The 11,198-nt window shown below is 35.0% G+C and overlaps 2 protein-coding genes across 2 annotated transcripts; one reads left to right on the top strand and one right to left on the bottom strand.

Annotated features, from left to right (window-relative positions):
• Positions 1–281: 281 nt before the first annotated feature.
• LOC111908445 (50S ribosomal protein L17, chloroplastic) lies at positions 282–1,604 on the bottom strand. Its single transcript, XM_023904272.3, has 2 exons — positions 1,316–1,604; positions 282–822 (listed from the first exon to the last, which is right to left on the bottom strand). The coding sequence occupies exons 1-2, from the start codon at positions 1,524–1,526 to the stop codon at positions 413–415; spliced, it is 621 nt and encodes a 206-aa protein (XP_023760040.1). The 5' UTR covers positions 1,527–1,604; the 3' UTR covers positions 282–412.
• Positions 1,605–7,521: 5,917 nt separating this feature from the next.
• LOC111908447 (bifunctional bis(5'-adenosyl)-triphosphatase/adenylylsulfatase FHIT) lies at positions 7,522–10,236 on the top strand. Its single transcript, XM_052767530.1, has 6 exons — positions 7,522–7,580; positions 8,340–8,451; positions 8,563–8,671; positions 9,458–9,606; positions 9,755–9,853; positions 9,980–10,236. Exons 1-6 carry the CDS (start codon positions 7,522–7,524, stop codon positions 10,094–10,096), a joined length of 645 nt encoding a protein of 214 aa, XP_052623490.1. The 3' UTR covers positions 10,097–10,236.
• The last annotated feature ends 962 nt before the right edge of the window (positions 10,237–11,198 follow it).

Here is an 11,198-nt window from a genome sequence, read left to right as displayed (position 1 = left end):
TACGTAAATATATAAATTTAGATTACCATTCGATAATAATTTGACCTATCATAAAGAAAAAGTATTTGATCAATTATATAATAAGATAATAAGAACAATCAGTTGATTCAAACATTAAAAGATGATAATTGCTGACTTCACATCGGAATGACAACATAACCGGTTCTAAAAAGAGCATCCATAGGCCCTAAACAAAACTCCATATCACATTCAACAACAAAAACGACACAAGTTTGCATCTTTTAAAACAAATGGCCAAACCCGAACGTCAACAACGGTCAAAAATGATAAGTGCATTGAGCATAACCACCCTTAGAACACATTCAAAATCATATTATACACCGATAGAAGTTCAAAAAGAGTCTAAACAGTAACAGTAACAATAACAATAAAGATAACAGAATCACATAACCTAAACAAGCTCAATATATGCCATTGGTGCATTATCCCCTCTCCTAGGCAAAGTTCTTATAATTCTTGTATACCCTCCATTTCTTTCACCATACCTTTCAGGGACCTCTGCAAACAACGCATGCACGATTTGCTTTTCATAGATAAAGCCAAGAGCTTGTCTTCTTTTATGAAGTGAACCTTCTTTAGCCAAAGTGATCATCTTGTCCACATACTTTCTCACAGCACTGGCCCTTGCCCTTGTGGTTTTGATCCGCCCGTGCTTTAGAAGTTGAGTGGTTAGGCCACGAAGGAGTGCTTTGCGTTGGTCAGGTGGCCGATTCAGCTTCGGGACCCGCCTTCCATGTCTCATGGCAGACACACGGCCACCATTGTCAATAATGGTGAAGTTATGCTCAAAACCATTGTTTCCTATACCAAAATTGAACAAGATTATAGCAAGGCTAAACAAAGCTATGGTCAAAACCACTGTTTCATGCTAAAGATTTACATTCATGGTATGGAGATGATTGTTTGAGAAGAAAACATTCTCCAGACTCTGATTTTGCCTAATTTGATGCAAATATGGAATCTTTTTAGGGTAAGGTTTATCAGCAAGCTGATAACCTAAAACTTGCTTCCAATGTTCGACAATCATATTACTGTTTAAGACTATCATCAGCCCTCGCTATGTCCTTTATTCGATAAAACCTAGAATTTCTTCCTACTGTAACATCCTTCTAAGACCAGAATTCTATCCATCAAATTAATCAAACTTATGCAAGCAAACAAGGTTAAAACCAGCCTAAATTTGCACAAAATTATCAGCAATAACCAAATGCACAGCAGAAAATACATCAAACCGACACCATATTCTACATTATAGCACAGAAGAACAGACAGTCGAATAGATTATACACTTTACCTGAAGAAGTGAGATTCAGAAGTGGATGAAGAGGGGCGAGTCCAAGGAAAGATCCAAAAACAGGCTTCGAATTAGGTTTAGACCGCGTAAACGTTGGTGGCCGAAATGAACAGCGAACTGAAGAATGGGGATTTGAAGAAATCGAACAAGAAATCGAAGGGAGGGAAGATTTCAGAGACGACATGCTCCATGTAGTTGTGGCGCTGGCCATCTTTTTGCTTCGATTATGGCCCGAGGAGGGGGCGTTCACTCTGCAATTGTAGCTATGAATTTGTTGGTGATGGTGAAGATGGTGTTTTGTAATGGATAACTGGATATCTTTTCCCCATCCATTTTTATAATCTAACCCCCGAACTTAAAACATATTCTATATAGACCCCGATATCAATAAATTCTTTCATTTGGTGTTTACAAACACTTATCTCAAATTCTCAATACATATAGAAATTAGACAAAATTGAAAAAATGGTACCGCTTTATCATGTCATGATTAGGGTCCAAACATTTAAAAATATATAGATATGGTTTTTTGGCATAGTTTAGTTGTGGTTTTGATATTTAAAAAACTTGAAAGATCTATTTTATCCTTTTAATTTTTTTCCCATTATTTTTATCATTTTACCAAATTTTATTAATACAAACCAAAAAAAAACCCACCCCACCCTCTTCGTGTCCCACGAGGCACGATCTCCCTTCCCTCCCACACTCTAAATCGTTGACATTCTCCCTCATCACAATCCATGCCCATATTGGTCACTACCGCCCACATAATCTTTGACGTACAAACCCACACATGTGTATTTGTTTTTTTAAAACGAAAACGCATGAACTCTACGAACCACATTTATAACCCTCTGCAGCAGAAGATATGAACCAAACGATTGCAACTTATAATAACAAATATGTTTGTTTTTTAATGTCTACATGCTACTACAATAAACTGAAAATAACCATACAACAATTTAAAAATAATTCTAAATGAAAAAAAAATATTTAGTTTAATCATATACAAATCAAATATAAAGACCATTGATATGATATGACTTTTAAATATGTTTATATAAAATAATTAAACATAACATTTGTTAAATAACAATAAATAAAATTGTTAATTTAGCGAACAACATGTTCATTTTATAAATTTTAGAAGACAATAATTATTTTTCCGGTTAAGTTCATTAATTTTTTTAATTTTAATGATTAGCTTTATAAGTTATTAATATTTGGTTATAGACAATGTAACACACAAGAAATATTGATATGAAATTTACCCAACGGTTTTGAAATTATGTAAAATATACACGAATTGTTAATAATATCTTTCATAACATTATTAAAATAATAATCATGTTGTTGAAAAAAATTAAAACAAATTTATGTTGAATAATATAACTTAAAGTAAGGTGAGAAGTGGTTTGAAGAGGAGGGTCCAGTGTTGCGTCACGTAACACACACATAGTTTTAAGTCATAAATATTCTAAAAAAACAAACAATTATGAAATGTCAAGTGTTGTGTGAGTGCTGCTCGGCGTAGCTAGAAGTGGTTTTTCTTAAAAAAACAAACAACCCCATAATCTTTGACATCATCGGACTTGTACAAGCTCACATGTTAATAGAGTTGCGACAGACATCGTCGAAGCTGTGAAAAACCATATAAGCTTCATATGTTACAATCACCGACGCCTTCCTCCACCACAGATATGTCTACAAAAAAAACCTTGTCTCGAGATAATTACATGTTTCAGAAATCAATTTGGGGAAAATACTTGTAGGTTTTCGATAACGTTTTTGTTGGCTTTTGGACTGTTGATGGATTTTGTGTTGTTTATTTAGATAAAAGGAATTGTAAAGCACCAAAGACATTAAGTATATTGGAAATTAGGGCCTGTAGATTTTGTGTTATTTGGGGGGAAGGGCGAGAGTGGTTGTTGATGAAGGGGAGGTACTCTCCGGTGAAGGAAAATAGAAAGGCGAGGAGGAGATGCGGAAGCAAAAAACCATACACGCAATGTATTTGTGTGATTATAGAGAGAGGAAAAAAGGAAGGTGTTTTACCAGAGTTGGCCCAAGGGTGGTGGTGCAAGGTGACTACTGGTGAAGGCGGTGTGGTCGGGAGTTGGTGATGGGGAGGTATTCTCCGGTTAAGGGAAAGAGAATGGTGAGGGGGAAATGAGATTTGAAGAAAGAGTGAGAGGGCGTTGGTATTTTTTTTTATTTTAGTAATTATTAAATATTTAGAAAAATGTTTAAAATCATAGAAAATAAATAATTATGGTAAAATAGTCTTTTAGTTTGGATAGGGACAAAATCCAAAACTAAACTATGTTAAAAATATACAACTTTTTAAAAGTTTGGACCTTAACCATATAAAATTAGAAACCACAATGATCATTTTTGCAATTCTGTCTACAATTTATTGTAAATCTTCCTCGTATCAGTAGGGGTGCTAAAAAATATCCGTATCCGGGAAAACCGATCCGAAAACCGAAAGCCCGATCTGAAAGTATCTGTAAAACCGGATACCTGATTTTTCGGATATCCGGTTTTCCGGATACGGATTCGGATATTGATATTGAGGATTTTTGGGTTTTCGGATAATCCGAAGTATATATATACAAATTTGATATTTTTATGTTTTAAATAGGATAAATAATAATAAATATCATCATAAAAAGTAATAATAAAACTCAAAAGTTAAAAAGGGGTACGATGATCGATGGGGTTATGAAAGAAAGTTATCGACGTTTTAGGGTTTAGTCTGCACTCTCCAGTCTCCACTATTCTAATATCAAGTTCTTGCACTTCTTAACTCTTAAGTTGCTCAATTGATTCAAGCCTCGAGCATCGACTGGCGACATTCACCGAAGTCCACCCAAGTCCAACAGCCACCATTAAGGTCACCATTCACTCGCTCTAGATTTCACGTCATCGTTCCTAAGGATTTCACGTCATCGTTCCAAATTACTGTCGACTCCGAGTGCCGACCGGTAAAACCTAAAGGTAATTACTAATCACTAATTAGTAACTATGTTATTGTATATTGGTCTCGATTACATCATCAAATGTTGTGATTTCACTTAGGTTCTTGGATTTGAGCCTTGTCGGGAAATATAGAATGTGTATTGGAAAGAAACGCTATATAATATTATACTTAAGTGGGATGGAATGCGTATTTGTTTATCACATGTATTACTTTCAGTTACCACTTTCAATTTGTGATTCTAGATAATATTACACTTAAATTGTGATTCTCCACTTTCAATTCCCACAATATATTATTTATAGATACTTTCTAATAACCTATCAGGCCATCACAGCATATCAACAATTTCACATGTATTACTTTCAACTATTAAACAACAGATTCCGAAAAGTCATAACAGTTTCCATTTTTCAAAAGTTGTCATTTTAGACCATATTTAGTGTTTATGTTTTCAACTTCAATAACATGTATTATTTCAGTTTTTTCGCAATGGGAATTGTTGATGAAGTTAGCTCAGAATACGAATTTGTATCTGAAAACGAGGTGATGACTAATGACAAAGGGAAAAAGAAACAAAAGAAAAAGACCTCAAACCCGAAAAAGGATAAAAAACCACCTCGTACTCCTTCTACAAGTGAATCCCCTTCTATACATGTGAGCAAAGAAAATCTATTTGGTGGGGTCACTTTCAAGATACAAGCATTTCGGATTTGTAGAGTGTATACAGTGTCAACGTAGGATCAGTTGTGCAACTGTATATGGTACTTCCCTTCTGAAAAATCATATCTTGAGTTGGAAAAAAATACCAACCAAATATTGATAAGAAACAAAAGCTTATCGATCTCGAGTCCAAAACACATGCAAACGATGATGGTTCTGTTGAAACTGTAACAATACTTAAGCTGTGGGAGTTCAACCAAAACATAATTAGGAAATCCTTAGCTAAAATGTTAATCTTTGATGAGTTGCCATTTTCTTTTGTGGAACGTGAGGGTTTTCGTGAATTTATGAAGGTAGTTAATCCTCATTTTCTTGTTCCTTCACGTTCGACCTCTACTGATGATTGCTACACTTGTTTTTATTAATGAAAGGAGAAAGTTAACATAAATTTTTAAAAATTTGTCTTCCAGAGTTTGCCTAACCACAGATACTTGGACTTCAGGACAAAACTTATGTTATATGTGTTTGACCACACATTTCATTGATAACGATTGGAGTTTACATAAAAGAATTATCAATTTTTGTCCAATCATTAGTCATACAAGGGTACTAATTGGCATATCTGTTGAGCAATGATTGATTAAATGGGGATTGAAAAACATCTTGACTGTAACGGTTGATAATGCTAGCTCAGATGATGTAGCAATTAACCATTTGAAAAAGGTGTTTAACCATTGGGAAAGCGATGTGTTGAAAGGATCTTTTCTACATATGAGATGTGTTGCTCATGTATTAAATTTAGTTGTTAGGGACGCTTTAAGTGATATTCGTTCATCTATAAAGAAAATATGTGCACTTGTGAAATATATGAGGGCTTCTCCTGCAAGGCTTCAAAGATTTAAAAAGTGCATTCAAGAGGAAAAAATAGAAAGCAATAGTTTGGTTTCCATGGATGTTGAAACACGGTGGAATTCGACTTACCTGATGCTTGAGAGCGCAATTAAATTTAGGAAAGCGTTCTCAAACTTGATTTTGAAAGATTCAAGTGTTTGTGATTTTAGTGTCACCATGCCATTTTAAGTAACCAGAAATAACATGTGAGCTAAGGGGTTTCATGATTTGTACTCTAATACATGTACGGGGTTCGTGCGGAGTGCACGCATGTATAAGATCGAGTCAGAAGCCGGTTCGACGACTAGTCGGGGGTCCGGGGGCAGCGCCCCTTTGGCGGGGTCCAAGGGGCAGAGTCCCTGGCTGGGGTGATTTGCATGTGGGAACATAATGGAAAATTCAATTTCTTGAGGGTGATTATGGTAAAACTAATGAAACTCGTTAGTTTTTGGTAACCCTAATCCGGATTAATATTACTTGCTTCCTAAGCAAGTAATGACGACCCAACCCTAATGAAATCCTTATCGTGTTTAGTATATATACACAACTCTTCCTTTCCAGAAGACGGACGGTTTTAGCTCTCATTTTTCATCACACATTCACATAACCTTTTAGCATAATAGCTTACGTTTTCTGTGCCTAGAAACGTAGGTGTCCGCTTGGATTATCCTAGGCTGAATTTCTTGTAACCCAGACATAGGGTAGAAATATAAGTTCGGAAAGTGATATCACGATCCAAGCTGGTATCCAGATCTCCACCGCAAACCTAATTTTCCCAACATCAAGTTGTGTCAAGGAGCTAAAAAGATTGATGGTGGGTTGATTGGAGACATGGATTGGATGAATGTGCAAAGTTTGTTGCCTTTTTTGAAGGTACTTTTTGATACTACATCAAGGTTCTCTGGTTCAAAGTATGTAACATCAAATGCTTATGTACATGAAATATTTTGTATTGGTAATGTTATTGATGGTTTCACGATGCATCCCGACAAGTCCATCATGATTCATGGAAATGGCAAAAAAAAAAATGAAATTGAAATACAAGAAGTATTGGTATTGGTAATGTGATTGACAGTATCAGTCATTATAGTTGTCGAATCCTAACTCGAAAATACAATTTTTTTTACTCACGACTTGACTTGTAATTTTCGTGATAGTAAAAAAATTATATATATATATATATATATATATATATATATATATATATATATATATATATATATATATATATATATATCAATCTTTTGTTAACTTAAAATAACAATAATGTTTTTTTTTTTAAATTATTCACTGTTACTAATATTATATTTACAAGCCATTTCCTCGAGATCAAGATACCAACTCTGCTTACCTAACAACCAACACTCTATTCTTTACTTCAAACCTTGGGTTGGAATAAAGGTCAATGATATTCATGATTTATAGAGGTTTAGAAAGCTTACATGTTTCTCTTTTGTTTTCATTTTTATATAGAAAATGTTATCAGTGCTTCCTTGTAAAAAATATAGGTTATAGTCCACTCAATAACCAAATTACATGTTGGATAAATCGATTACATATGTGACATATTTCTCGACCGAGTCACGAGTCAAGCATCAACTCATGATTTTGACAGAATTACACTATCAAGTAAGCTCTTTTATGGTTCAAAATGAATCAACTTGTGACTTGTATGAGTTTGACAACTATGTCAGTCATCATTGCCATGTTGCTCATCACATCGTATTTTGGGTAAGTGGATTGGAAAATTGATAAACTGGATTAGAAGAATAATGTTTTTCAAAAATTATTCACCGTTACTAACATTATAAAATAATAAATAAAGTGTGATGTATTTTCACTTCTTAAGGTAAAGACCTTTCTTACTTTTTAAAAAAATCTCATGACTTTTTATTTACCAAAATATTTACCGGACATTTCCTTGAGATTTAGCCATCAACTTTGCTCACCGAACAACCAACACTTTCTTCCTTACTTCAACCTTAGCCCTTAGGTTGGAAGAAGGGTTGAATGATGTTCATGATTTGCGCACAGTCGGAAGCTTAGAAAACTTACATCCAAGAAAGTTTCTCCTTTGTTTTTCATTTTTATATAGAAAATGTCTATCATTGCCTAGGATATATAGCTTGTCTAAAAGAAATGTTAGGACCCACTCAATAACCAAATTACCTGCTTGATTACACACTTGACATATGGCTCGACCGAGTCATGAATCGACTCAACTCGGTCAGAGTCACGCACGACTCGCAATTTTTGGCCGAGTCATACTACCGAGTCGACGCTTTTATGGTTCAAAATGATTCGACTCATTACTCGTACGAATTTGATAAGAATGTTAGTCACCGTTGCTTTGTGTAATTGGATTAGAAAATTGATAAATTGGAAAATGTGTTCTGATTTCTTTTTAGTTAAACAAAAATATGTATTTTTTGTAAAATTGGAAAATAAAAATCAATTCTCCGTTGGACATTTTCACGTACAAATGGAAAGGCTACCATCGCTACTTTCACCACTCTCCTCTTTCCGTTCATCCGTAGCACTCCGACCGGCCACCGCTGCTCGTTTCCATATCGCAAGAGCATCATTTGCTTCATCCACTCAGGTGAGTGGCAACATATATTCACAGCTAGTAACATCAAAATTTTCCATTTTCTGTTTTCTTTGTAAATTCCAGTTTGCTCTTTTACCGATCATTGAAAATTGATGCGTGTAGATGGAGGCGGAACATTATAAATTTGGACCTTACAAGATTGATCAAAAGGAAGTATTTTATTCTACTGATCTTTCATATGCTTTGGTCAATCTCCGCCCTCTTCTTCCTGGTAATTGTTCGTTCCTGTAGTGCTAATTTTGGTTTGTTGTTTTAGGGTTTTGTTTTCGTTTTCATGCACTTGATGACGGAATCTCGTATGATCTCCCTAGTATCTTTATACCTGCTACCGCATTGATGCTAAATTGTTAATCCATGATTAGATGTTCTTTAAACAGTACCAATCATCGTCTGGTATTGAAGGTTCCTTTCATTCTCCTCGACCTAATGGTTGTGGATTAATTTCAAAGAAAAAAAATGTTGTATAAACCCTAGGTGTAAGAGGATTGTGTCCCAACACGCAATAGGATTCAGAAATGTTAACTGTGACTTCCATTATCATCTATTACTCATAAAATCATAATCCGTTGCTTTACACCATAGTTAATTCTGACTATTCCTCGTTTTCTTTTACAGGTCATATCCTTGAACAAGTTTACACTGGAATCAGCTTGAATATGTAGTAGTAGTACTTCATATATCTTTTAGTCCCTTTGAATGCCTGCTTATAGTTTTGCCCTATGTTGTTATTTGTCAACTGATACTGATTTTGTACACTCGAATGAAGTTGAATCAAACATAGATACAGATTAGGTGCATAAATAACTTAGTAGTTGCCTCCCATGATCAGTTTGTGCATTCAAGAAAAGGTGATGCAGACTTGATCGATTTTTTTTAGCATGCTAGTTAGTTTATACATTATAGAAATGGAGTTATATATATGCTCTTCATGTTGCCCATTCACATCACTATTTATTCTTTGAAATTTGGATCTCTTTGGTTTACTTAACAATAAAAGCACATGTGCTTGTTTGCCCAAAGCGTGAAGTAAAGCGATTTGTTGACCTCACCACAGAGGAGACCAGTGACTTGTGGATTTCGGCCCAAAAAATTGGGAGACAGCTTGAGAAGTACCACAAAGCTTCTTCACTTACATTTGCAATCCAAGTAAGCTTCAATTCCCAATTTTGTTATTTCTTGCTTCTGCCTTATATTATATATAGGTGGAATCAGGGAAGGAATGGAATGGAATGTGATTCCTTCCATTTTATATATGTGTGCGATCTTGAAGTTGACATGCTTCATGTTATTTCAGGATGGGCCCCAAGCAGGACAGACAGTTCCTCATGTTCACATCCACATTGTCCCTAGGAAAGGTGGGGATTTTGAGAACAATGATGAGATCTATGATGCTGTAAGTCCATACCTGCAACCACTTTCTATTTGCTCATTTTCAAGAATGAAGAAGGTTTATATGAATATGATTATGTTTGGAAATTGAATTACTGATTGTTATTATAATATTTATGTGTATGTGTAGATTGATGAGAAGGAGAAGGAACTGAAGAAGACACTTGACTTGGACAAGGAAAGAAAAGATAGAAGCATGGAGGAAATGGCTAAAGAGGCAGATGAATACAGGAAGCTTATTTTCTGATTAAACTAATGGTTTTTTCAATATCTTTTATTTTAAATTTTACAAATTGGATATGGAAATTTGATTCTGCCATTGGCTGCACCTTCAAACAAAACAGTTATATTTCCTGGAACTAACAAATGAAAGATAAGTTTGGTAAAGTATGTTGTTAATTTTCGCAATTAAACCCTATTTTGAGATATATTCTTTTGTCCAAACAAAGAAGTTTGTTCGTACTTTTAAATACAACATTTTAATAAGAAAAAAAAATACAATGTTGTAATATATAGGGTTATTGTCATTCTAGCCCAACCAAGTTTAGTATATTGGTTTAAAAGGTCCCTCACGATTTTTTTTTGCCTTTTAGGGTACGTACTTGTGTTTTACCGTTTTAAAAAAGCCATTATCAAAAATATGAAGGGGCCACCCGGTGAACCCCTTCCTAATCATCAATTTTGATATGCCACATGACATTTGTTCAACTTAAATGGTCCACGTGGAGCCTATGTGTCATCCACGTTGATTTTTCCTTTATCTTTCACCAAAATTTAAAAAGTACAAAGAAATTCCGAATGAAATTAGAGGATGGAACATATCAGTGATGAAATTGAAGAACCGAAAACGTTGTAGACGTTGACATAATCACCAATTTGAAGTTCAAACAAATAAGAGGGGCAACAAAATTAGCCAGATCGTCCACCTCAAACAAGTCGTGCAACGTTGGCTGTCGTTGCATCCCCTGCATCCCCTCTGTCAGATCTCTTGCCGTTTACGTTGGTGAAGAACACCGCTGCTTCGTCATTACACCCACTTTCTCAACCTACTTGTGTTCGTCTCCTTACTCAACAAAGTGGAGGAGGAGTTCGGATTCCAGACCACTGACAGATTCGTCCTCCCCTGCGACGTCGTTTTCTTCAAGGAGTTGTTGAACGTTCTGGAGAGAGAAAAAAGTGGATTCGGTGCGTTAGATTTGGATGATTTTTCGGAGATGTTTTCCGATTTGGCCTCCGATTCATATTCTCTTTGTAAAAAAGATACAATTTATGATGCTCATATCTTCACTTCGTTGTTGTAGAAAGCTAAAGTTAGAAGGTTCACCTCTTTCCTGCCTGAGGTTCAACTC

Source organism: Lactuca sativa, chromosome 9 (assembly GCF_002870075.4).
Source record: "Lactuca sativa cultivar Salinas chromosome 9, Lsat_Salinas_v11, whole genome shotgun sequence".
In the NCBI taxonomy this organism is placed as follows: Eukaryota; Viridiplantae; Streptophyta; class Magnoliopsida; order Asterales; family Asteraceae; genus Lactuca; species Lactuca sativa.
This window is presented reverse-complemented; position numbering and strand designations above follow the sequence as displayed.